The following is a 27,453-nucleotide window of genomic DNA, read 5'->3' as shown; positions in this document are numbered from 1 at the left end:
GTTCCTAGTCTTGAGAATGTTTTTCAAGAGACCAAAGGACTGGGGCCTTGGCAGCCTTCTGCCAGAGGGTAAAGACACCATCGAAGTTTCCTCATCAGGTCCCAGACAGCTGGCCTGCAGCCACCTCTCACTCCTCCAGTTTCTTGAATCCCAAAGTTATCTGAATCCCATTAAATTTAAGATCAGAGAAGGGCTCGTTATCTGCCCCCAAATCCTGAGCGTCCCTCGCCCATCGGTACCTTCGCGAGCGGGGACGACTCCAGCCTTTCCAGGCGAAAGTCCCCTGAGCCCCTCCCCCTCGTCGGCTCCTTAGCGTCTCCAAATGCGTCTCCAACTGTAACCCTGGAAAAGGATATTCACAAGGAAGCACACAAAAATAAGTTTCCTTCCAGAAAGCCCTTCGCGAGGGTCTTTCGGGCGCGCGCCCCTGCGGCTGGGGACCACCTCCAAGCCCCCACCCCGCCTCCAGCGAGCTCTCCCGAGGCGCCGGGGTTGCCTCAGGGTCTGGCCGGGAGGCCCGGAGCGGGGCGGGGGCGAGTGTCGGGTGTGTTCAGACGCGAAGCCTGTAGGTGCCGAGTCCGACCTGAGAGTGGGCAAGTCGGGTTGGATCTGGCTCTCCCAGGAGACTCTGGAGTCAACCCCCCTCCCCCAAACAACACAATAGCCTCGGAGTATTTTTGAATAATGCAGCCGAATTCTCTATCAGCTTCATCCAAAACGGCAAACAAGCCTGCTTCCCTCGCCAAATCGGAAGCAGAGCTGAATTCAGGAAAAAGGGAAGGAGAAGGCCTTCCCTCGCGCTCTCCGCCTCGGCGGGGGTCCCACGCGACCCCCCAAGCCCGGGCCCGGGCGGCGGGGGCCCGGCCCGTCCCAGCGCTCCCCGCTCCCCCGCGCGCGCCCTCTCGCTGCCGGCGCCGCTAGGGTTAAAAGTTACCTCTCGGTTTCTTCTGCCTGCAGCCCCCCCCCCGGGGGCCGGATGATGTAACCCCCCTCCCCGCGCCCTCCCCGCCCCCCTCCACCATGTGACACTTTAATTAATAATAGCGCCGTCAGCACAACAAACGCACAACACAAGGAGAAACTTGGTGTCCAGGGGAGGCCCCCGGCGGCTGGAGCGCGGCGGAGGCAGGCGCGGAGGCCGGAGGCAGCGGAGGCGAGGGGCGGCCCGAGCGCGGGGAGGGAGCGAGGCGAGCGGTCATGTGCCCGTGCCCCCTGCACCGCGGCCGCGGGCCCCCGGCCGTGTGCGCCTGCAGCGCGGGCCGCCTGGCTCTGCGCTCGTCCGCCGCGCAGCTCACGGCCGCTCGGCTCAAGGCGCTCGGCGACGAGCTGCACCAGCGCACCATGTGGCGGCGCCGCGCGCGGAGCCGGAGGGCGCCGGCGCCCCGCGCGCTCCCCACCTACTGGCCCTGGCTGTGCGCGGCCGCGCAGGTGGCGGCGCTGGCGGCCTGGTTGCTCGGCAGGCGGAACTTGTAGGAACGCGGGGCTTCTTGGTGGGGCCGGAGCCGACACCCAGCCGGAGGGAGCAACAGGTACGCGAGCGGGCGCCGGGCGCGCGGGGCCGGGGCCGGGGATGGGCGCGCGGGGCGGCCTGGGGGCGCGAGGGCGGCGGACAGCTTTGCTTTCTTCCCTTCGCGTCTCCGTGTTCCTCTGCTCCCTTCTCGCGCCGGCATCGCCGGCCCCTTCCCGTCCGGGTCCCATCGCTCCTTCTGGGGGCCAGGTCCGCGGTTTCGGGCCTCTTCTCTCCACTCCTTGAGCGCCTCTTGCCACTCTCTCCAGTGGGATGGCTTTGGGGCGGGAGGGGGGAACTTTAGCCTCCATCATCCCCAAGTAAACACGCACTGCAAGTAAAAAGTGTGTTTGCAATGAGGACGCAGTTACAAGCCAAGCCAAAGAATTACATCCATCGCGGATTCGAGGCAAGTCCCCCCCCCCCGCCCCCCGTCCTCTTGCGAGCCATCTGCAGCTCCTAAGTCGCCACAGGCTCCGAACCCTCTTCTTTAGCGGCACCTCCCTCGTCTCTCCGTCCCCGCGTCTCCCCGAGTGCCTCTCTGGATTTCCAGGTTTCCGCCGGAGCGGTCTTTCCCCCACGGCCCGCGCACTTTACAGTTTCCCTCCGCTTTGCCAACTTCTTCACTCCTTCTGCAACGAGGTGTCCCGTTTCTGGAGCTGGGCCTCCTCTCCACCGGAAGGTTGGAACCGAGATGGAGAAGGAGGTGCCCCCAAAGTGGGCTGAGACCTGAGGCTGTTAGGGAAGCCCCAAGGGGAAGGCTTTATAAGAGAGCATTTATCGAGCTCCTTCTGGGTGCTAGGCCGTCAATGTTCAGGGACCGAATGTTTGAAAGCTTGCGGTATGCTGGGCGCTGCGTGCTGGTGGGCGTGGAGAGTCAGAATTGAGCACCCACTGTGTTTGGTCCCGGTGGGAGAACGGTACTGAGCATCCTCGGAGCACTAGGCCCTTGGGGTTGGGGAGTTCTTGAGCACCAGCTGTGCGCCTAGGGGAGCAAACGTGTAAGGGATTGTCTTCTCAGATTCTGGAACAGAGCAGAGCGGCAGAGAATGAGAAGGAGAGAAAATCAGCCTGAGCTCACCACAGGTGGATCTAGGGCTGGAAGGTGGAGGTCGAAGGTGAGAAAGCCACGGCCCCAGGGTGCCCCCACCCACAGATGCCGAGCGCTCGGCCCCGGGGCCGAGCCGCGCCGAGCACCGACACCCTGAGAAGCTGGCGCGGCGCCCGCGGGGAGAGGCGGCAGCCGGAGCGTGGGGGGTGGCAGCGCCCGGGGAGCTGCGGGGGTGCGCGGGGTGTGAGCCGGGAGCGCGGGCGACAGATGTCGCGTGGGCCGGCGCAGCTCGGGCGCTGGCGAAGAGAGGTGCGTGCTTCGGGGCGCTCTCTGCCCGGCTCCCTCCCGGAGGTCCCATCCGCTACTCCCCGTCCGGGGAGAGGGGCTGCCCTGGGCCGAGGGGACCCGGCTGGGGTTGGGACAGGATCCCAGGGGCAGGAACAACCTTTTGGACGGGGCGTTGGGTGGGGGTGGGGGGGGGCGGAGGGAGGAGCAGAAACAGGGAGTCGAGCGGGAGACGCGAAGCCCACAGCCTGGAATTTAAGGGGAGGCGGAAAGAAAGTGGAAGGAGAGGGAAAGAAACAGCGGACAGTGAGACCAGGAAAGGCAGATGGAGCACCTGGAGAAGAAGAGAAGCTGTTAGGAGAACAAGTCGCAAGATGCGAGCGAGAGGCACCCAGGAGGAGGGCGAGGACAAGGCCTGCCGCGGTCTTGGGGTGCAGGGAGGCTGGGAGAGCGCTCCCTTCCCAGGACAGGGCGGTGCACGCGAGGCCGGGCGCCCACCCCGGGGTAGAACAGACCTGAGCGCGTCGGGGCTAGGGGTGCTCCGGGGCCGCGCGCGGGAGGCTGCCGGCCGGGAGGTGGCGGGAGCCCTCCCCTAGGGCGCGCGGGAGGACCGAGGGCGCCCCTCTGCGCCCGGGGCGGGGAGGAGCTGGGAGCCGGGGTCCCACGCGGCAGGGGAGGCCTCCGACAGCAGTGTCGCTACTGCAGATAATTGGCGCCTACACTTTATTGCTCCCTCCTCACTTTGCTTCTGCCCCAGAGTTCCCGGCTGCCTCTCGACTCCAGGGCACTCCCGGGTTCTTCTTCCTCCGGCCGGGCCCGGCCTGCGTCCCCTGCAGCCACACCCTCCCGGGTGCTCCCTCCTCGAGTGCCCTAACCCCCGAATGCCCGGCTCAGCTTTCCTGCAGCGCCGCGCCTCCCTCCCCCGGGACACGGGTGGAGTTAGGTACCGCGCGATTCCTGCGCTCCCGCCCTGGGCTTCACCAGGCTTGGCCTCCCCGCCTCCCTCCCTGTCCCAGAACCTCAAGTTCTCTGGCCGCCACCTCCTGCCTGCAGCCACCTCCTGCCTGCAGCTCGGGCTTTGCGTTTGACTTAATTGGGGGAAACCCTTTTCCCAGCCTCTCTGCTAAGTTAGGAAGACCGGAAAGAAGGAAAATCCACTGGAGGAGGACAGTGTGTTGAGTTCCGTGTGCGGTCCTCTCCACTTTTCCTACCGTGGAGAAGTGGGAGTGCTCAGAGGATGCCTTATGTATTTCAGGGAGGCCTGAGCCAGCCCTATTGGGCAGGCAATTCTCTTAGGCGTTTAGGGTGAACTGGACTATAGGCAGGGCAACAGTGTCAACAGACTGGTTTTGAGCCTCCACCGTGAGCCAGCAATACTTCTTTCAGAAGTCATCCTTAAATAAACCAACACATGCGAGACTCAGTTTTCCCCATATTTAAAATGGGGGCAATAATAGTACTTAATGGCAAAAGTGTTGTTAAGAGGGTGAAATGCATTCACATCTAGAGAGTTCTAGGACAGTGCCAGATGCATAAGAAGTATTTAAATGTGAGCTCCCATGCTTATGATTGTGCACTTAATATATTTCTTTCCCAAAGCAGACAACACTCTGCCTTTGTCAGGAGGCAATTCCCCAGCATCCCTATGTGACCTCTTGGGGAATCAAGGCCAGATGTGCCAGGACAGTCCAGTGGTAAAAAGCATGGGTTTAGGGATCAGATGGAACTGGATTTAAGTCCCAGCCCAGGAACTTGCTGGCAGTGTGAGCCTAAACTGGAGCTGTACCTCTTCTAGGACTGTTGGAAGTCTGATGGGAGAGCATCCATTTAAAGTGCCCAGTGCAGTGCCTGGCACTTAGTTCACTCATCAGAGGCTGTTCTGAAATGGGTAATGCCATTCCTATTATTTCAAAGGGGAAATGGAGGCAGAGAGGGTTCCCTGGAGTCCCAAAGGACTGGTGGCAACATCAGAAATGGAATTGGAGTTTCTGTTTTTGAGCACACTGCCCCCCAGATGACTCGGGGTGGGGGGCAAGGGAGGAAAAGACAACAGGCAGCAAGCAGAGGGGGCTATGAGCTATGAATTCCTGCACTAGAGAGATTCCCTTCCTGCTAGAGCCTCAGGGGAGGCTCCTTGGAGGCTGGGGGAGGCCAAGAGGAAGATGGGTGGGATTTAACCAGTCACTTCGCAGCAAAGATGGGAGAGAGGGAACAAAAGATGCTTTCTGGTGAGCACTGGCTGGCGGAGGCGGGAAGGCAGGGAGAACTGTGCCTTGGGAGGGGGCAGGGAGGGAGAGAGTACAGCCAGGGAATCTGGCTGTGAGAAGGGGCCCACAGTGTGCAGATCTCACCTTGGGACGAAGAAGAAGGGGAGGAAGAAGACTCTGCAGGCCCAGGAGGCGCGACTGGTCAGCAACAGGGAGATAATGGGCCGGCGCAGCTTGCTTTAATGAATTAATGAGGGCCTGGCCTGCCAGCCAGACATGCTAACTGGTTCTTGGCAGGTACTTTGGGGCCTAAGTAGTTAAACCGAGAGGCGCATCCCTCCAGCCTCCCACCCGGCCTACTGCACCCCTGCCAAGATTACTTCTAGAGCTTGAAAGCCTAGGCCAGGGGAGGGAGCAATCCAAAAGGAAGGAGACAGCTGTTGGGGAGGTACCCCCCGGGAAGGGGCCAGATGTGCAGGACCTTGGCAGCCTTCCCACCACATGGTCCCTGTCTGGAGTCACCCGCTTGCCTAGTGAGAGGCCAGGGCACAAGTGACTGAGCTGTCAATGTAAAAACAGCTGCACCCGGGGATAATTAAATACACCCCCAGATGTGGGCTGGGCGGATTTGGCAACCTCTGACTTTTCACAGTCGTCTCTTCAGACCTCTACTGGGGGAAGGGAGGGGAGAAGGGGGGACTTCTTTTTCCCCTCTGGTCATCACCAGTGTTATGTGGGATAGGATTTCATGGGAACAATGGGATGCCCCGCTGCCGTATGTGACTTCCTTGTCACATAGTAGGCCTATAATAACTATAACTATGTAATTAATCAATCAATTAATCAGAAACCATGAAAGATAGGTATTTCCAAATTCAGCTGCTTCTACTTACTCAGCTATTCATTATTGAGTGATTCATTATTGGACGAAGGATTTTGTGGACACAGGAAGGATCAAGATACATGAGGTCCTCTCCTCATGTACATTTTAGTGGAAAAAGACAGATAAGTTAATAAAGATTGTTCTGGTTACTGTTGCTCTATAACTACTTCAAAGCTTAGTGGCTTCAAACAATTGTCTGATTATGCTTATATATCCTATGGGTTAGGAAATCAGATATGGCATAGTAGGGGTGACCTGTCTCTGCTCCAGGCTGGTTGGGGGCTGGAATCATGGTGGGCATGGGGAGGAGGTAGCAGGGATCTCTGTTGCACCCCTTCTGGGGCCTGGGCTTTTCCACCGCATGGCAGCTTCATGGTGCTTAGATTCTGACCTGGTGACTCAGAGCTCCAGGAGCAAGCTTCCAGGGGACCAGGGGGAAGCTGCTTTGCCCTTTCTGATCCAGCTTCAGAAGTCATTTAGGTTAGAAGTAAGTCACAAGCCAGCCCATATTCAAGAGGAGTGGAGTTAGCTACCACTCCGTGGGGTGGTGACAAAGTTCTAGAATAGCACGTGGGACAGGAGATGATGTGGCCATTTTTGGATGACACAATCTAACACAGAGATAATTTCAGAAAGTGCCAAGGACTCTGAAGGTATTACAGGAAGGGAATGTAATAGAGATCCCAGGGGACTCCTTATCTGCAGTGGTTAGGAATGGCCACTTTCAGGAGGAGTCAGGAGATTGGTGACTTGAATGACAAGGAGCTGGTCACGTGAAGACTTGCAAGAAAGGTGTTGACAGCAAGTCCAGCGCTTGGGAGGTGAGATTTAGCAAGGTGTGTTTGAGGGAGAAAGAAACCCGAGTAGTGCGGCTAAGCCACATGAACTTGGGGAAGAAGAAGTCTGAGAGGCAGGGAGTGGCTAGATGAGGCCATGGTAGGAAGGCTGAGTTTGGTTCCAAGCTCAATAGAAAGAAGAGGGTGAGAAAACCAAGCTCATAGACACTTTCATCAGTAACGGGATCCATAGTGCAGATGGTGTGTGAGCAGGCACTTCACAAGGGCAGGGGGATTATGTGACGCAGTAAAGAGGACTATTCCATCATCATGCACTTGCATAATGCATTGCGCACCAGCTAGGAGCCAGGTGCCAGGATGCAGGGATATAGGGATGAATGAGTCCTGGGTCCTGGCTTCAGATGCTCCTAGAACTTCAGGAGCCGAAAACCCTGGCTCTGACTCTCACCCCAGCCTCTCAGTGGAAATGAACTAGTTCATCTCCTGCCAGGATCTGAGAGGTCCTGATTCCTGTACCAGCTCATGGATACTCAGCCCTCTTCACCCTTAGAATGTTGTAGATACTGGCTGGATTTCTATCACGTAAGGAATGTTACCATTCAACTCAGCATCATCTCCCTGTCTCCTTCCTGCCCTAAACTGGTGCCCCTGCTATTGGGTGAGGGATCTCTGTTTTAACCCACAACAGTGAGATGAATCCTTTTATTATGGCTGGATGCCCAGGGATGGAGAAACGTCCTTTACCCTTCCATGGAGAGAAAATTGGCTGCCCCCACAAAGTGTTGCCATCATTGAACCTTTGCTCCGCAGACCACAGACTTGGGCAAGATGGAATGAAATTACTTTGGGAAATTTTATGTGATATCCTCTCCCTTTTTAAAAATAGCCTTTCCTGGATTACAAAAAATATTACAAGTTCCTTATTAAATACTTGGAAAATGCTGAATAAAAGACCATTTTTGTCGATTGTTTTTATCTTACTGCTCACTGTTAACTTTTCTATAGGCTTCTTTCCATTTTCAAAAAATGCACCGATGGGGACTTCAACAAATGGAATCACTCGCTCTAGATATTTATTATCTGTAACCTGACTTTTCCATTATAGCACAGATATTTCTCTATGCCCTGTAATATTTTCTATGACACACTTAGAAGTTGCTTGCTATTCCATGATTTGGCTCTTCCACCATTTACCTTCCCAATCCACTACCATTGGACATTTAGATTGTTTCCAACATGATGGTGAGCATCCTTGCGTATAACTCTTTGGGCACATCGTGGATGATTTTCTTTTCTTTTAAAGATTTTATTTATTTGAGAGAGAAAGAGGGAGAGCACAAGTGGTGCAGATGGAGAAGCAGGCTCCTCACCGAGCAGGGAGCTCAACTTCATGTGGGGCTGGATCCCATGACCCTGGGATCATGACCTGAGCTGAAGGCAGACACTTAGCCGACTGGGTCACCCAGGCATCCCCACGGATGATTTTCTTAAAAATCGCTCCAAGTGGAACTGTATGCTATCAAAGCATATGTCAACATTCTTTCATTATAACAGTTGTCTAAAGGGTATAAAGCCTTAAAAAAAAAAAATAAATAAATAAAGCCTTGTGGTACAGGTCCAGAAGGGCTTTCTAGACAAAAATTGCCATTTATTGCCATGTCCCAGTTATGTCACTGGCCTCTTGAGTTGGCTGTCACCATCCTCAGCTGAATCTGTGGATTTTTGTGTGTGGAATGTTCTTTGTGGAACACACCTCCAGCTATTGCTGGAATGCCTGAGAGTGCAGATGACTCCGTGCATGCCCATCCCAATGTTGAGAAGAGCTCTGAGTCAGAGCAATGTTACTAAGGGTTTGGAGAGCTTCCCCTACCTGGCTGGCTCTGCCTATCACCGTGGTACAGCCAGGTACTGTATACATCTGATATTCTTGGATCTAGCACATGGTACTTAATAAATACTGAAAACCGCTCATACTGATGATGGGGAAACTTAGCTTTGGGCAGGGGGAGGTCTTCAGAGAGTGGGAATGTGTCAGGGCCAATGGGATGGATTTAAGAAGAGGTACCACTTTCAAAGACAGCCCAGATGTAAAATATTTTCGGTGGCACACCATGGGGCCCAAGTCTTGATTCTGAGAATTTAACCACTATCTGATTCACCCAGATTTTATGCTGAGACAGGACAGCCTAAAATGTCTGTAGTGGAAAGTGACATGAACTTTGGAGTCAGGCTGACTTTTGGATCAGGCCCAGAGGCTGCCATTTACCAAGTGTCCCTTTACCTTCTGAGCAGTATGGGGGCACGTCACTGATGTTCAGAAAAATGTTAGAATATGATAGATGGTAGTATGAGATACGTATTGTTCTTATTTGTGATAAAATTCAGTCTGTGAGCCCATACTCATAGGATGGCGGGAACTCATAGGAGACTTTTTAGAGCGTTTTATTTGAAGCAGTTCCCAGTCTTGCATTGTGGCTCACGAGCAGCCTGCTTAGGCTTCTGTACCAGGGGTGAGGGAACCTCCAGGACAGGATTTCCCAACCTGGGAGACTCTGGCCTCCACATCCCGTGAGGGCACCAATCATGTTGATTTTGCCCATCACTATATCCCAAGCTGGGCATGGTGACTAGCACAGAGCAGACATCCAGTAACTACTGAATAAATGAATGAATAAGTGGATAGATAAATGAATGAATTCGGGGAGGCCTCAAGGAATTTAGGAACCCCCCAAGATTACACATAACACTGGCCGATTTCATACTTCTGTGTTTCTCCCTACTTGAGAGAGAAACCAAGACTTTGATCCAATTCTCAAACGATCTATGATCCAAAAGGTCACCATTCTAGAAATACAGCCAGAGCTACACAGGACTTTAGAGACCAGCTGATCCAAGTCCCTCACTTTCCAGAGAGGGAAACTGAGGCACAGAGATAGCTGCTGAGGTGGCTCTCAATGCCAGCTGACTCTATCTAAGAGTGTCCCAGTGTCTGGTCAAGGGTTCCAACCTTAGCCAACCTTTAGCCGGGTGGTCTTCCGGCTAAATCAGGCCTGCCAGTTGGGTTTTGTTTGACTCACATGTCCCCCAGCACTGAAAAATCAGGCACATTCTTGTAGAAGCCCGTATTTCTAGTTTTTCTTAAACAAACGGAAAGATCTGAAAAGACCGGGTCTGTATTCCCATGTGATAGCAAAGGCTTGGATGTGTATCAGCAGCCCCTTTAGATGGGACACAGATTCTCTGCTTACCCTGACCTCTCCTGGGCACACTTCACTGGATCCATGCATATATTTAAATTTGCAACCCCTGCTATTTAGGGGACCACTTGGCCAGACATCCCTTGATGCATACACACACCCACACACATACCCTATTTTAAATAAGTGAGATCATCTGTTCATGTTGTTCTGTAATCTGCTTTTTCTCACTAAAAATAGATTGCCGATCTCTTCCCATGTCAACAAAGAAAGGTTTCATCATCCTTTTTAATGGCTGCATGGTGTTCCATTGTTGGATAAACCATGATTCACTTATTTGGTCACCTCCCCAGGGGCATTTAGGTTGTTTCTCATTTTCTAAGAGTATGAACCAGGTGTATTCTTGTTTGGACAAGTTTGCAACTAGAAAAAAAAAGTGAAGTTCCTAGCAGTGAAGTTATTGGGTCAAAGAATGAGCATGTTATAATGTGGGAAACATTGGCAAGGCTACTTTAAGAAGGGTCTGCCCATTTGATTTGGTGTCCATCCTCTGCTGCCTCCCAGATCTCAGTGCTACCCTCTGGAAGTCCAGTTAGTGTGCATTCAAGGTCCACCTGCTATAATTTCATAGTGGGCAGAAGCTCTCAGTTCTCTGCTCTCTCCTCACAGACTTTACGTAATCAATAACCATTCACTGAAGCACTGATGACCACTCAGTGATGAGCTTGGTAACCCCTCACTGAGGCACTGATGACCACTCACTGAGGCAATGATAACTATTCACTACTAGCTGGGCACTGGGCACAGGGGAGCCACCATCCCTTCCAGCAGCTGCCAAATGGCCTCTTCCTCTCTCACATGCCTCAGATCCAGCCTTTTTCTTTTTCTTTTCTTTTTATAAAAGATTTATTTATTGGGGTGCCTGCCCCGCATCAGGCTCCCTGCTCCTCCCTCTCACTCTGCCCCTCCCCCCACTCATGTTGGTGAGTTTGTTTAAAAAAATTTTTTAAATTTCAAAATTTATTCATTTGAGAGAAAGAGCAAGTGAGAACATGAGCAGGTGGGAAGGGGCAGAAGGAGAGAGAGAATCTCAAGCAGAATCCCAGCTGAGTGCAGAGCCCCACATGGGGCTCGATCCCAGAACCCTGAGATCATGACCTGAGCTGAAACAAAGAGACACCCAATGAAGAGTCAGCCATCCAGGAGCCCTAGACTTTTGCTTTTTCAATCCCCTTATCCTACCTCCTCAGCACCTACCTTCCTAAGTGGGCAGCATGAACTTCAGGGATGGAGACTGGAGACACAGACCAGAGCAGTGATCCCTCTAGGAAGATTCTGCATGGAGACCTTTGTCCCCATGATTCTTAGGTGCTAGGATCAACTGCTGGTCCCGTCTAAACTCCACAGTCAAAACCAGCTCCCTGAAACCAAGGACGGAGAGTGGGGGAGTTGCCACCATTATTCTCTTGCTCACATATCCACTCTCACCCAGCAGGTTGAAATGAGCACCTACTCTGGCCAGGGCATTATGATGGGCTCTGGGGACATAAGGATGAGGGGGAGAGACACGGTGTCAGTAAATGCACAGAAAATATTCTGGGAGGCTTAGAGGGTGGAGTGACAGGGGCTTTCCCTTTATTTATCTCTCCTCTGCTGTTTGAATTTGTAACTTAACACTTGTGCAAACAGCAAGACCAAAAAAGATCTGTTTTTTTTTTTTTAATTAAATGTTGAGACCTCTTAGGAGGGGACCCAAGAGTCCTCATCGCAGATACAGGAACAAGGGAGCGAGCCTCTGGCTTGATCTACTGCTGCGATGGGGCTTGCCTTCACAGCTTCCTACCTTTGCACCCACAACAGGGTAATAGCACGGTGCTCCAGGGAGGTAGGGCCCTGATGTTCCACATTCTCTCCTCTGCCCACCTGCCCCCTCCACACTGTGGGTGCCAAGTGGAAATAGGGACTTTTTTTTAAAAGGCAAAGTGTCATGGCTCTCTTCAGCTGTGAGCTTTGGTTGTGAGTCAGCATTTGAGAAAGTTTTTTATGAGCCAAGTTTGAGGAAAAACATCTCAGGGGCAGGACACTGGCTCAGAGGGGGTGGTGGACTTTATTTCTTAAAAATACAGCTGACCCTTGAACAACATGGGCTTGAACTGCACGGGTCCACCTATATGCAGAGTTTAAAAAAAAAACTAAATATAGGACAGTATTGGCAATGTATTTTCTCCTCCATATGATTTTCTTAATAATGTTCTCTTTTTCCTAGCTTATTTGATTACAAGAATTACAGTATATAATACATAGAACATACAAAATATGTGTTAATTGACTGTTGATGTTATGAACAAGGCTTCTAGTCAACAGTAGGCTATTAGTATTTAAGTTTTGGGAGAACCAAAAGTTATGCGAGGGGGTTTTGATTGTGTGGGGAGTCAGTGCCTCTAAACTCCACATTGTGCAAGAGTCAACCATAGTTTGTTTGATTTATTTATTTATTTATTAAAAAATTTTTTTTGAGACAGAGCAGGAGGGGTGGGGCAGAGGGAGAGCAAGAATCTTAGGCAGAAAAAAAAAAAAAAAAAAAAAAAGAATCTTAAGCAGGCTTCACACTCAGCACAGAGCCTGACACGGGGCTTGATTGTGCAACCCTGAGATCATGAGCTGAGCCAAAATCAAGAGTTGGACACTTAATCAACCAAGCCACCCAGGGGCCCCTGGGCTCTTAACCATCACACTACTTTTCATATCTGTACATCTCTTTATATGGATATGTAGATAGGCACATACACATATACATATTCATTGAAGGAAAAAAGATCTGGGATCATGCTGTTTGGCCATTTGCTCTTTTCAATTAAGATTCATAGCACCCCCCAAAAAAAAAAAAAAAGATTCATAGCACCCTTAGGGGCTTTCTCCGTCTCTTGCCCTCTCTCTCTCTCTCTCTCTCTCAAATACATAAATAAATAAATAAAATATTAAAAAAAAAGAACCATAGCACATTTAGATTTGCCTCTTTCTAACACACAGGTAGCTTAATGTGTTAATCCAATCTCCCACCAATGCACTTACAAGATGTTTCCAGACTACTGCTATTACAAATAAAGTTGGAAGGAACACTCTTGTGCATATTTAGGTGATTACTTCCTGGCCTAGGAAGTAGTGGGCAAGCTTCCTGGCCTACCGTGTCACATTTAAGATCCCCAGAAGTGTATGTGCAGGTGCCCTCCATGTAGGGTGAGGTGACATGGCATCCATTGGCTGCACAGAGGCGTGCTTCAAATGTCCATCTGTCACTACGGACACCAACCTGCCACCAAGACATAAACAGGTGCCAAGTTGGTCCATGTAGCTGCTCTTGGAAGCTCTTAGAAATTTGACTCGTTATAGGTTTAATGATTTGCAGGAAGGAAAAGTGAAAATCCTTTACCTACTTTTGCAAGAAAATTCCATTCCTCCCACGGATGGAGCTGATCAGTGCCATAAAAGTAGAGTTCTCTTACCTCTCCTGATACCATCATCATTTTCCCTTCATCACCAACATTCAACTGACACATCTACACAGCCTCACTCTGCACAACTTTGGGATGTAGGTCCCTGCTCATCATGATCCCCTGATTGAGCTATATGTGTCACTGCCCTTGTGCTTTGCTCTGGCCCCTTCCCCACTTAAATGATCCTTCCTTCTTCCAGTTATTGAAAAAAAAAATGAATGCATCTTTTAAAGACCCAGTTCGAATCTTGGTTCCTCTCGGAAGCTTTCCTGGTGAGCACAGCCACATCCTGACTCCTGGGCTGTCCATACAGCTATGGACAGTGGTCTTCGCCGTTCTGGCCTCTGGCATGTCACATCTCCCCGAGAAACGCTGGAGGCAAATCGAGGGCAGGCTCTGGGGCCTCATCTAGTGTCCAGAGCAATGCTCAGCACAAAGTCAACATGCTCCATAGCACATAGGTGTGATTCCTTTCTTTCCCTCCATCCTTCCTTTCTGTGCATGCTCAAGGCAGCGTGATTATCTTAGGCTAGTGCCGCAGGGTTCCATTGACCTTTGAGATCAGTGTGACTAGGCGCCAACAACGTGAGTTTTTAGAGTTTACAAAAGCGATTTTCATAAACTAAATTGAGTGTGTTTATCAACTGAGTTAGTGGATGACTGCTTCAGTATCCCATGAAAACCCAGGGCGGCAACACAGTAATGTAGACGTCCTGCTTTGCTCTCATGGAATAGAAGGAGAATCGGGGCTTAGGTGGTCGTAAAGGTCTTTTTGCCTTCACCTGAGCAGGTCAGAACAAAAGGACTGAGGTCACTGATTCGGATCCTTGTGTCAGCTCATGTCGATTGTGGGGTCCATGGGATTGGAACTCATGTGGTTCACACGGTCGTACATACTGATTAAGGGTACAAGTAAGAGGCAGAGAGTCCCTCCCCAAGCTGAGTAATCAGAGAAGAGTTCAGTGAAGTTTCGGTGACCGAATGTAGACAGGGTTTTAGGAAAGCAGGGAGGAGTAATGCAGCACCACCGGGCAGGCCACAGAGGAGAGCCGTCCACCCCTGCCTGGAGGGTTGAGGTGAGGGAGTAGGAACCAGAGTCTGGAGGGGGACTTGGAGTGCAACCAGAGTCTAGCCCAGCAGGCACTGGGGCCCCACAGAATGGGAGCTGGGGGAGTACACACCCTGGACTCCTACCCCATCGGGGCCTTCTGTTGACCAGACCCAGCAGGAAAACCCATTAGTGCTGTTCATACAGGTCAATATCCCGGATTCTCTGGATTCTCTCCAGTTCAGAAAGTGATCTCTCTCCCACTTTGTCTCCTACACCACTTGGTCTGTCCTGTTCACATGGCAATTCTCATACCCCCTGCTCTGGACCAACGCGCCGTCCTCTGCGAACTTCTTGCCCCTGCTAACTCTCTGGCCTCACCCCTTCCCCGCCCCATCACCCAGGCTTTGCTGGAGTCTCATCAAGCACCTTGACCTAGTGGGGGTATTTCATTGCTCTGTTCTTTCCTCTGTCCTGCTTCTTCCCTTTGTCCCTGCCACTCCCTCATCCCTTTCCTCTGCTCCCTCTTCCTCCTCCTTCTGATGTAACTCACCTGCCAGAAAATCCATCCTTTTGAAGTATACAACTCAGTAGTTTCTATTGTATTTCCAGAGTTGTGCGGCCATCCCCACAATCGATTTTAGAGCATTTTCATATCCCCAAAAGAAACCCTATCCCCACTAGTGGTGACTCCCTCACTCCTTCCTCCCCACAGCCCTGGACAACCACTAATCTACTTCATGCCCCTAAAGACTTGTCTCTTGGTGACATGTCATATACGTTGGAACCATACAGTATGTGATCTTTTCTGTCTGGCTTCTTTCATTTAGCATAATGACTTCAAGGCTCATCCGGGTTATAGTGTGTCCATACCTCCATTTCATGGCTGCACAATACTCAATTGAATGGAAATACCCGCTTTGATCAGTCAATGGACTTAGGGGTCGTTTCCACTTTTTGGCTATTATGGATAATGCTGCTCTAAATACCGATGCGCAAGTTTTTGTACAAATATATGTTTTTCAATTCTCGGGGGTAAGCGCTGTTTTTTCTGCCCTTCCCAGAATGCCTCATCTTATCCTGGCTAATTTCCTAGCATTGCTCAGTACTCTTTCTCTCAAGGGCTCTGACTCCCCCTTTCCCTCCTGGGCTCCCATAGTTCCTGTTTATCCAGACTGCTCTTCCCACGACAATGTCCTTGATATCAAGTTCTTCTTATCTCTTTCTGTTGGTTTCTGAACCCCTTAAAGGGCAAGAGCTATGTCATTGGGTTTGTGACACCTAGCATGATTCTTCGTATGTTTTGGGAATGAATGAATAAATGAGAGCAGAGACTATCCTATAAGCCTGCCTTGAATATGGATCTGTGAAATGAATAGATGAAGGTCCTGTTCCTGATTTGGAGGAGCAAAGGGGCAGAGTGGTTCTATATTCTCTCTCTCTCTTTTAAAGATTTTATTTACTTATTCATGAGAGAGAGAGAGAGGCAGAGACATAGGCAGAGGGAGAAGTAGGCTCCCTGCAGGGAGCCATGTGGGGCTTGATCCCATGACCCTGGGATCACGACCTGAGCCAAAGGCAGACGCTCAACCACTGAGCCACCCAGGGCCCCTACATTCTCTTTTTTAATCACAGAAGATGCCTACATCTGAAAACAGAAATGGGTGTGTGTGTGCACAAACAAATGTTTGTTTAGGGATGGCTGCTGTGTGGACAGGGCTTTGGCCATGGTAGGGATGGGGGCGGGTGCAAAATCTAGCTTCTGGGGAGCCCTTCCTCCAAATCAAAGCTCTGTGTCTAGCAGCTCTCTCCCATCCCCCTCTGCCTCCCTCCCGGACATTTCGGGGCTGGCAGTGCAGAAGCCCAAGGCACTGACGTCATCCCCAGCAGCTGTCTGCACGTGCCTACTGACCGAAATACCAATCTTTATTTCTGCAGGTTGGTGAAAAACCCTGTGTCCTTGGAGAAAGCTGGTTCCCGTTTTCCTGAGGGGGAGCCCAGAGCTTGAAAGGCCGCAGTTGGCACTTCGAGAAGGAAGTGAAGAGGAGCCTGGAGCAATAGTAGCAATGTGTGCGGAAAGGAACTGGGGAAGCCCTTTGCATATCCAGCTGCAGAAACAGACACCCCAATGCTATTTACATACAGCTCTATATATATAAAAAAAGAAAATATGAATATTACTACTCAGTGCATGTGTTGTCAAGGACACAGTCCCCTCCCTTTTCTGCACCTTCCCATGCGAACTTTGATGCTTCTGTGTCTGGGGCACCGGAAGAGAGATGCCTACTGTGTACCTAGGAAATCTGCAAAGACTGGTGGGAGTTAGCCCCAGAGTTGACCCACCACCTGGGGAGGGATGCTGGTGGAGTGAGTGGTGAAATTGCAAAAAGGCAAAATAGAGAAAAAGCAAGGAGGACAAGGAGGAGCACTGTAGGGGCAGTCTGGGATTCTCCATTTCTAAAGTCTTGACAAGTCCTAGTCTCTCTATACCTATGTAGGTAGATAGACGGTCCTGCTGTCACATCAAGACAATTGAGATTTTTTTTTTCTCCTACCAGTCTGGTGTCTCTGGTGCTTCACTTAAATTTTGCTGGTGCTGTGTTCTTGCCGGTGCTGCCATGGTGTTCTGTTGCCAGACTGCAAGGCCAGGGGACAAGAGAGATTTCTATTTTGCTGTTTCAAATTCTCTTTTTAAAGGGACAAGTCGCAAAAGTGCCACTTGAGAGTCTCTTCTCTTTCTCTGTGGGGATGAAAATCCAGAGGCGTTTTTTGGAGCAAACCTTGGGATCTGGCGGGGAGGGAGGGAAGGGATGGTATGGAGTGGCTTGCTGGTTACTGAGGCGGAAAGCTGACCTCATATGTGACTTGTTTGCTATGTCCTCTACCCCCACAAAAGTATCTTGGGAGTTCAGCCCATGGCCTCCCCCACTCCCCAAGGGGATTTCAGGGCTTAGGTTTTTATGGATTAAAGAGCCAAGGAATGGCTACATTCTGGTCAAGGGTGATTTATAAGGAGGAGGCACTGGGGGAGGGAGCGGGTCATTTAAATGAAATGCACCAGCATCTCACTGACTGACTGAGGGTCTGATTTTTTTTCCCCCAGGATAAGCTACTATTTTCAGAAGTTTCTAGAAGGGCTTAAAAAAAAAAAAAAAAGATGTGTGCTGGACTGAGAGTTGGCTGCAAAGACTCTTCAGGGAGCAATTATTATTTTTTGCTTTTATTTTTAAAAATGCAAAAAAACACCAGGTATTATTCCTCTGTGCTGGGTCTCACACAGTGCCCTGTGCAAAGCTGAGGTGGTGGTGCTCCAGACTGCGAGGGGATCAGACTGTCATTCTGCAAGGCTGGATCTGCAGGTCACCACCCAGTCCCTAAGGACAGGGGGTCCACTGGGCTGATTTGCAGATACCCTTACAGTTCTAAGAAGCCAGCAGAGGGATCAGCCGTTGTTAAGGTTGACATGGGGTTGAATTATTCCCCACAGGCTTTGTTGAAAATTGCCAGGTCCTTTAGAATGCAGGACCTTTTAGCGCTGTTGCAAGCTGGGAGCTGTCTTTCTTTCTTTCTTTTTTCCATGCCTTATGTTTTCCTAAATAGCCCTTTAAAGACAAATGTAACCCAAAGCACTGAAGGTGAGGGCAGTCTGTCCGCCTCCACCTCCAGAAGGTTTGTGCAAAAGGAAAGCTTGTTGATGGAGAGTTCGCTCCCTTTTGTTGAGGGGGGCCCTCCCCACATTTATGTTTGCAGGGGATGAGTGTGTGGGCAGGGTCTGCAGAGAGCAGCAGGCGACATCCCCACCAAGCCACGAACTTAGAGAAGGCACATTAATTAATTAGAATGATATGAAACACGGTGTCTGCCTCTGTATCGTCACTTTCCGAGCCAAACACTAGAGACTTTCCGGCTCAGCCCATTTTCTGGGGAGGGGGTTTTCATTACTATAATGGTACGTGATCACAGCTACTCTGCTGCTTTAAGGCTGTACCCTCAACACTGCAGTAGGGCCACACTGACCATCCAGACACAGGGGAGAGGTGATATGTCAGAGAAGCTCTTTTTTCAGCCCTGACTTACCTACTAGCTTCTGACATTTTCGCAGGAGGATCCAAACTCCAAATGCTGGGGTTGGTGTTTGGGGCAATTTTGATTTCAATGAAGCCACACTGCTGAGAACTGGACACCCGTGACCTCCTGATGGAGCTTTATAGCCAAGTCCCTTGTACATATTCTCTTGTATTAATAGAAACTGTGTATTTATCTAATCCTGGCTTTTTCTTGCACATCATTAATTTGAGTGCACTTCTCGACTGCCCCGATTTTTGACAAGGGGTTGTTTTTAATGCTTGTTTTTATATGAGATTTGACTTCTTGATGGACATTTGTATTAGGAAATTGAAGCATGATATATATGTATATATTGTCTCCACCGTCTCTGAGGCTGCATTACTTGGATTGCATGAGATAGTGGGGTGGTGTTTTTTTTTTTTTTTTTTAAATATTTCCACAGTGTGCAAAGTGCTGGCACCATCCCTCCCTCTCTCCCCCGCTTTTCTCCGGCTGCCAAGGAGTCATTGATTTTGATTAGCTTCACTGCAGAGCGTCTGTGAAGAGAGGGAGAGGGAGGGAGGCTTTGAAATAAATTTTAAAAAAGACCTCATATCGGGTTTCAGCAGACAGCAGTGTGTGTGTGTGTGTGTGTGTGTGTGCGCGCGCGCGTGTATGTGCGCGCACGCGTGTCCGTGCAAAGCAGAGGGAGGCCTCTGAGATCATTGTTTAGGTAGCTGCTGCATAATGAGGTGAGGAGCAAACAGAAGGGCCTCCTTCCTGATGGTACTGGTTGCTCTCAGAGGGTGGGGGTCCAGAAGCCACAGGGACAGGAGCCTCCTGGGACTTTAACATTCCCATTCCAAATTAGATCTGTTCCCTTCTAGAAGCTTCTTTCCCCATCCCCCATAAGCAAGTAGGATCTCCTTACCCCATTTCAAATTTGGGATTCCATTTCATGTTCCTCCTGGCCTAGATGTAGCTGGAGTAACAGGTTTCTAGGAGGAAGCCCATTTCCCTCTCTGGCTGCTGTCCATGGTCCTAGGCCATGAGCCTCTCCTAGAACCCAATTCCCATTTTGTTTTCCTCTCTTCCATTGAGCTACTGGAGACTTCTTTTCTACTTCTCCCAGTGGTCTCATTTAAGAAATTCTTTTCTATTTTGATGGGAAAAAATGGTGATTTAAACAATACTGTCACAGACTGATGAAACTGTGACTTTGGTTTCACAACTTACGTAGCAGATCTCGTGCTATTATCATGTTTCTGACCTTGATAAAATATCACTTCCCCTAGTTGGGAAACTGTGAGAGTCCATCTCTGATCCTGCACAAGTCTCTTTTGGGGACACTGGTTTGCCACTGTGGACTTTTTGAGTGTCCACCTGGTATCAGAAGCTGCCGTGATCAGAATGCAGGTTTTCTTTTATGTTGATACCAACTCCTTTTCTGAATCTTTCCTTAAGTCAGCCTGGGCCAATCAGAGTCAGAAGTTGCTTGGAGGGTGAGGGGGCACAGGCTAGACACCCTAGCCTAGTCCCATAGGAGCTGATGGAGGATGTTGGTGTCATTAAGTGTCATTTTAAAGCTTAGACCAAAACTTTCTTTTTAAAATAGCAATTTTTTTCCATCTAATACCTATTTATTGAGCACCTACAATGTGCCAGGTTGTAGAATCCCATCTGGGAAGAAACTTATGTATGGAGTGTGGAGGGGCAGCCCTGCCAAAAACCAGATGATGCTAATTGTCCCTTTCCAGTCTGGTTCATGGTCTTTAACAGATTTGTCAGGCCATCCCTATCACCCCAAGCCTTGCTGGCAGATGGTTCTATAGTATTTATATTTACAGAGCACTACTAGTCATGGAGGAAATTAAAAAGACTGTGATCTCAACTGACACCCAGCATGAAAAGCCTAGCTCCTTCTTGCTGCTTCATGCAGTAACAAAAGCCACCATCTACAGCGTGCTCACCACTCCTGAGCCCTGTGGAGAGTGCTTTACACGTTTCTGCAGTTATTCCTCATACCCATTCTGGAAGACAGTAGTTATTATTCCCGTTTTACAGTTGAGGAAGCCGAGACTCAAAAGGTTTTCAACCTAGCCTAAGGCTGCATACAAAGAATGAAGTGGCCAAGCCAAGATTTGAACTCAGGACTGTATGACCCACCCCCCCAACCCCCCCAAGCAAACCCATGAGCTAACTGTTCTGTCACACTGGATTCCCTCCTCAGCTGGTCCAGAGCATTGCTAGTTCAAGGGCAAGCACAGCCTAGGGCCCAGCAGGGAGCAAGAGAGTGTTGCATTTGGGAACACTCCAGAACAGGCTGGATTGGTTGAGTTGGCAATTTTACGTATTTATGCCCTGCCATTTGTGTCCTTAATTTCTCTAAGGTCCCTTGGAGGAGCGTCTGGTTTGCAAACAGGGCCTGTTCAACTTACTTCCTAGGACATGGGAAGCTTTTCTTACCTCTTTCCTGTCCCCTCCCTGACCGGAACCCTTAAGTCTTTTGCACTATAAGTGCCCAGGAGTCTATGTGTGTGTGTGACAGGGATAGCTGTGGGGGTGTTTGGAACCTCGGTGAGGCCTCTGGCTCAGCCAGAGAGGCAATAAGCTTGGGAACATTCCGTTCTGGGTTCTAACCTTGCTGGTTTGTTGTGCTCTTTTGTAAGAGGAATTTCATACCTTGGAGACGCTTTGTACATATTTGTAATGACTTTATTAAAAAACTGGTTGTGTGCTTCCAGCCAAAGGCCTTTGCGTTTTCATTTCATTTTGAAAGATTGGTCCCCAAAGATTATGGGAGGATCTGGCTGTACACCCCAACATTTCCTGGAGCAGGAGGCCACACACTCACCTCCCTTCTCTGAGGGTATTTCTGAGAACTCCCTAAGGGGAGGATTGGCCTAAACAGTACCCTTGGGTTGGCCAAGACATTGAGGGAACCCGCCTGACAGTTCAAGATCAGTGTACAGAACCATCACTTAGGCATGGTACCATGCATATAAGCTATAATGGCTGTGCAGACTGATGTCTCCAAACATGGGCACAGGGGTCTCTCTGGTGGGCTCCTTTTACCTACATTTACCTGGTCTAAGATACTCTGAGCAATCAAGTTGTAGTCTTTTCCTAAGAATGGTGAGTTAGGGACAGGTGATTTTTCTAGATAGTAAATGCTTTCTTTTTCCTTAGGGGCCTACCCCTGCCTCACTCTCCATCTTTGTGACTTAGAGGTGTTGACCCTATCCTTCTACACACCCCTGTCCCCACAGCCGGGGCTCAACACCTGATGCAGTCCTGGCCAGCAGGATGCCAAGTCCCAAAGGCCATAGGGGTTGGTTTGGGGACAAACTAGCAAGTCAGCCTCAGGATTCCTGCTGTAGCTCTGAGGAAACAGAAGCTCTTTGCTGGGGTTGCTAAGCTGGTAGAACAGAAGCAGAGAGCTTTTGGAGGCCATCTTACTGGCACATGGGGAGTGACTGCCTCAAAAATCAACCTATCTTAGAGGAAAGCAGGATTGAGGGATGGAAAGACATGACTCTATTATCACTAGAACCCCTGAACCTAGCTATACTAGAGGCCCATACTGTCACATGAGCCAAATAAAGCTATTCTCTTACTTAAGCCATATTTGAGTTAATTTTCAAATAATTGCAACAAAAAAGTTCTGCCTGACGATGTTTTTGTGACATCAATGTTTTGGTTTCATATCCATGTCCTGAGAAGCACACACAGTCACCTAATGCTATTAATTTACATTTTAAATGTCCTTCACAATCTGGCACCCAGGCAAACCCACCTTGAATCATTAGCTCGTACATTCTGGGTCTGTCCTCTGGTTAATCACCATGGTAAGCCCTGCAGGTGACCTGCCCAGATCCCTTCTGACCCCTCCTACCAGTTCTGTATCCCCACCCTGCACTTTTATGTGCTTTGTGGCAGCTGGCACTTTCAGAGCCTCAGGGGCTCCTCCACCAGCAAGCCATACCCAAGGACTGATGGTGCACAAACAAAAAAACCTCAGGATGGGACAAACTCTGAAACACAGATAATGCTCTAGAGCTCCGAGAGACCACACTGAGCTGGGACTTCTCTGAAAGTCACCCTCTTACTTGGTTTCTTCCCCCCTCCTTTACTGGTTTCTCCTGGGAACACTTCCTAAGCATATGCAACTCAACCGATCTGCTTGGGGGGCGGGGGGCCCAACATCAGACAACCACCCACTGCTGCCTGAAGTGCTTCTCGGCATTCCTCCTCCAACACCTCCACCCAGCTTCAAGAGGTGAATGGAAATTCAAGACCACGAAACGAAGTTTCATCGACAAATGATTATTTATTAGCAGAAAGGAACTTAAGGGAACATTAAAAACATCAAAGGCCGCTCTGTCCAGCCCAGAGCAAAATTACTAAGAGATTCCAGGACTTGCTTTACATTTCCTCTTTCCAACCCAAGGTTCCAGGCGCCTGGGGCCTCCAAGCGTCTCTCGGGTTCTCCTCTTAGGAAGGTAATGAGCCTGTTCCATCCAGGTCTAAAGCTTGCCTTTTTATTCTCACATTAATTATGCTCATGATCTTCTACATTAGGAGAGCCATTTCCAAGAGTTTCAGGAACTTGAGTCAGTGAATCATAAAATATTAAGAGCAGGATACTCCAACCCGATACTCGATTAATCCTGCTTATAACAAAGGAGTTGCAGAGCCAGGATAGGCAATGGAGAATGTTCTTCTTTGCCAATGACAACCCTTGGCTGCTTTTACCCTCGTGGTGGGGAACATATGTAGTCTGTTTGGGAGACTCTTAACCGGCCGCTGTTCCTCCTCAGGGCAGAAGTTCCTCCCATCCAAAAGAAAACCTCCAGAAGGAACTTTCCTCAAGGGGACAGGGAATGAATAAGTAAAATCTTAAACTAAGTCCTCGCACCTGCCCCCAAGTATCCCCTGCATGTGACACTGTTTATAATGCCAGAGTCATGGCTCATTATTTGAAGACTATTAGAGATGTGTGGGTTTCTTTTCTCTTTTTTTCTGGTGACATGAGTGAAACTGGCAAGCCGACCAGTGCCTTCGCCGCTATTCTACATTGTTAAGTTTTCCTAGCTCCAGCAGCTAATCTACAAGGTTTCATCATCCTAAAGATGGCTTCGAGGAGGTGAAGTGAGTTCCCAAAGTCATGTGGAGTTTGGAATCAGAATTCTGGTCTATCTGCTCTGTCACAAGCTAGCACGTTAATAAATCTCCAGCTCCAATTTCTTGCGTCTCTTTGATGGCATCTGTAGGCAGGGTGATCTTTCTGATAAAAACCAGTCACAGAAGCTCCTGTTGCTTCTCTTTGGTTCTTTCTCAAGGCAGGGGGAACAGAGCAGCCACATCCACCCGGCCCCCTTTCCCTCCGCTTCCCCTTCTGACTTGATTATCCAGGCAAGTGGGATTGTAACATCGCAGCCATTGCCATAGTAACAGAGCTTGAAAGATGCCACGCTGCCCTGGAAGAGATGTCTTGCTGGGTACCAGGAAAGAGCCAGGGATGTCAGGCACAGGAAAAGGTCCTGGCTTGATAACACATGGGGGCAAATGTCCTGAAACTATTGGGGATGGGGTGGGCTCGTTATTACTGGCTGAGAGCGAGGTGGCAGTGAGTCTCCCACCATTTCTGCTGGGGGCTTTGTTGCTAATCTGCTCACGAGCCACAAGATTGATTTCTCTGTAATGCCGTTGGCAACAGCCCATCGTGCTGAGGTTGATGGTGAGTGAACAGAGTGGGGAGAGGGTTAGGGCAGGCAAGATTCCAGAAGCTTCTAAGTGATCACCTGTGCCATCTCCTTCCACATTCAAAGCAGGTGGAGAACTATTCTGTTATGAAGATTAGTAGTTCTGCTGTAGAGATGACAGAAACTCTGACTGCTACTGCACTCTATGCCACCACCCTGCCTTGTGGAAAAATCCGCCACATGGATCATGCATTTTGCTCTCAAGACCACCAGCAGAGAAGGCGGTGGCCACAGGCACTGTGGACAAGCTGAGACTTTAGTGATGGACAGGACAAGAACAGAAGGAGGAGCAGAGAGATGAAGACAGGTGTGGAGACCCAGTGATATCTGCATTGGGACCAGAGCTGGCCATTCTCAATATCCAAATGCGATTGCGCATCCCAGCCAGAGCCCAGCAACATTGCGATTTTAAAGACCAACTCTTTCCGTGAACCCAGCCACAGCTAGATTTCCAGAGCCAGGCCTCACCGTTGGCATCTTCAGTGAGACCCAAAGCAAATGTGCTATGCACCTGGGCCACTGATGGGCACCAAAATCACCTCTCATGCTTCTGCAAATCCATGTCTGCTGGGCCCCACGCCTGCAGCGTCTGAGCAGCAGGGGAGCATGGTGGTTGAGAGCGCAGGCTCTGAAGCCAGATGGGCCTGGTTGGAAACTTGGTCCACCACTGCTACCTGGATGACCCTGGGAAGTTACCACATGGGGCTCGGTGCCTCAGTTTCCTCATCCTTAAAACAGAGGAAGCAACAGTACCTCCAACCCAGGGGCTGTTGCAAGGATTACAAGAGGTCATCCAAGCAGGATGCTCATCTTGCATGAAGTGCTTGGTACACTCAGTTATTTAGGTACAACATGGGGCCCCAACATTTTTATTTGGGAAAGGCTCCATGGTGATTCTAATCTGCAGACCTGTGCCATCTCAGGAGGGGCTGTAACCTCCAGGCCCCTCAACCTCCAGGCCCCTCCCCACCCAAGTGCCGCATCAGGTCAGCATGAATTAAAATAACAACAGGCAGGACCTGTGTGTCACCTGTCCCTTCACGTGGAGGGAGCAGGCGACCCACCTGGAGGAGGCTGAGTCTGAGACAGGAGGTTTGTAGGGGAGAACGGAGGCATGTGCTATGCCCCAGAACACAAGAGGAAGGTGAAGGTCAGGACAGGGGGCTGGCTTTAGGGAAATTGCTGGAGAAAGGCAGCAGGCAGGATAGGAAGTGCTTGAAGCCTGTTTTCCAGGAAGCCCCCAGAGCCGAACCCATCACGCTGGCCACCCCTCAGCTCCCAGAGCATGCCTGGGAGCCCAGAGTCTTAGTTTTTCAGTCCCTAATACACCTGGAAGTGAGCCGAAGTGGCCCCGTCTTTCCAGCAGCGCAGGGTGTCCACAGCAACCGAGCGGCAGAGCGGGCAGGTGCGCTCTCGATCCAGCCAGAGGCAGAGGCACTCCTCACAGAACACGTGCTGTGGGGACAGCAATCAGTAGGACTGGGATACTTTGCTGAATGGCCGCTATGTGCCAGCCTCGCTCCTAGGAGCTGGGAACATAGCAGTGAACGAAATAGAGGACTCCTGCCCTCATAGAGCTTGCACTCTTGTTGGGGAGATGATGGGCCAAATCAATCTCCAGAATACATTTGGGAGTATATCATTGATAAGTGCTGAGAAGAAAAACCTGGGGGGAGTGGGTAGGGAGTGCTTGGGAGGGCTGCTGTGTTCAGCATGGTGGGCCAGGAGGATGTCACTGAATACCGACATCCGAGTGAAACCTGAAGGAGGGTAAAGACTGAGGCCTGAGGATCTCTGGGGAGAGTGCTATAGGCAGGGGGAATGGCTTGTGCAAAGATCCTGAGGCAGGACTATGCCTGCTGTGCTGCTGAGCCTGGGGCTGGAGGGTTATTTGGCAGGCGATGAGGCCTTTGGCTTTTATTCAGAAAGAAGTAAGGAACCATGGTCGGGCTTTGAGCAGAGGAGTGACCTGAACAGGATTTGCATGTATGTATGTATGTATGTATTCATGACAGATACAGGGAGAGAGAGGCAGAGACACAGGCAGAGGGAGAAGCAGGCTCCATGCAAGGAGCCCAACGTGGGACTCGATCCCAGGACCCCAGGATCACGCCCTGAGCTGAAAGCAGACGCTCAACCACGGAGCCACCCAGGTGCCCCCAGAATTTGCATTTTTAAAAGAGCCTTTAGCTGCTGGGTTAAGAACAGAGCTCAGGGGTTAAGAGGAAGACAAGGAGACTGGAAATACCAACGAGTTTTACCACTTTTTAGCCACTGGACAAATGACTCAACCTCCCAATCCCTCAGCTTCTTCATCTGTAAAATGAGAGGTCAGGTGAAGTTGAGAGAATCCCCTCTTTTTCTAAGTAAGCTCAATGCCCAGTTTAGGCCTTAAACTCATGACCTCAAGACCAAGAGTCGCATGCTCTACTGACTGAGTCAGCCAGGAACCCCCAAAATGCAGTTAAGAGTACTCCACTCATAAGAAGACTGATGCTCATTAAAAGTGTTTAGACACGAAAATGAAAGAGAAAGAGAATAAAGACAGATATTGTTATCTAAAAAAAAAAAAAAAAAAGCGTTTAGACATAACAATTGAAGGCAGTATATGATCCTCAATAGGAGCCTGGTTGGGGGTGAAGCCTAGCTATGCAGGATATCTTAAAGACAATTGGAGAAAGCCATATATATGCTATATAATACTATGATATACTGTATTATTATAATATATTATAATATTATGTATTATATTACATATAATACATAATACTATATATACTAGATAATATTTTACACCAATTTTAAATTTTCTGGGCATGACGGCGGAATTACAGTTACGGGAGAGAATGTCCTTGTTCTTCAAAGATGAACACTGAAATATTTTGTGATAAAGAATCAAAATGTCACCAACTTATTCTCAACTGGTTAGGGGGAATATCATTAACATCAAGAAAAGACAAATGTAAAATGCCAATGATTAGTGAATCTAGATGAAAGATAAAAGGGTGTTCATTCTACTATCCTTTTGCTCTGAGGCTTTGCAATTTTTCAAAAGAAAAGCGATGATTTAAAATGATAATATGAAAATCCAAATACAGTGTTTCTTAAAAAGTTTTAAAAAATTAAATTAAAAAGGCACTTAGAGCCCTGCCTGGGAAACACCAAATGTGCT

General features: G+C 49.8%; 2 protein-coding genes across 16 annotated transcripts in view; one reads left to right on the top strand and one right to left on the bottom strand.

Annotated features, from left to right (window-relative positions):
* RNFT2 (ring finger protein, transmembrane 2) overlaps positions 1-27,453 on the bottom strand; it is a 96,777-nt gene that overhangs the window by 5,413 nt on the left and 63,911 nt on the right. For 4 of the 14 annotated variants that reach the window (XM_072802661.1, XM_072802660.1, XM_072802659.1 and 1 more), the window contains one exon: positions 12,527-13,237. The exons of 3 other annotated variants lie outside the window; for them this stretch is intronic. In XM_072802661.1, coding sequence (XP_072658762.1) covers positions 12,971-13,237 — 267 coding nt within the window. In that variant the 3' untranslated portion in view covers positions 12,527-12,970. Of the gene's footprint in view, positions 1-1,592; positions 1,839-1,952; positions 2,532-12,526; positions 13,238-13,283; positions 14,204-22,826; positions 25,737-27,453 lie in introns of those variants that run through there. 7 more of the 14 variants (XM_072802662.1, XM_072802672.1, XM_072802663.1 and 4 more) reach the window with 5 other exon arrangements.
* On the top strand, positions 1,027-21,259 carry HRK (harakiri, BCL2 interacting protein). 2 transcript variants are annotated; one of them, XM_072802679.1, is made up of 3 exons: positions 1,027-1,529; positions 2,529-2,625; positions 16,408-21,259. In XM_072802679.1, the coding sequence occupies exon 1, from the start codon at positions 1,198-1,200 to the stop codon at positions 1,471-1,473; it is 276 nt and encodes a 91-aa protein (XP_072658780.1). In that variant the 5' UTR covers positions 1,027-1,197; the 3' UTR covers positions 1,474-1,529; positions 2,529-2,625; positions 16,408-21,259. The 2 variants fall into 2 exon arrangements, with proteins under 2 accessions (XP_072658780.1, XP_072658779.1); XM_072802678.1 differs by lacking the exon at positions 2,529-2,625.

This window comes from Canis lupus, chromosome 27 (assembly GCF_048164855.1).
Source record: "Canis lupus baileyi chromosome 27, mCanLup2.hap1, whole genome shotgun sequence".
NCBI lineage: Eukaryota > Metazoa > Chordata > Mammalia > Carnivora > Canidae > Canis > Canis lupus.
This window is presented reverse-complemented; position numbering and strand designations above follow the sequence as displayed.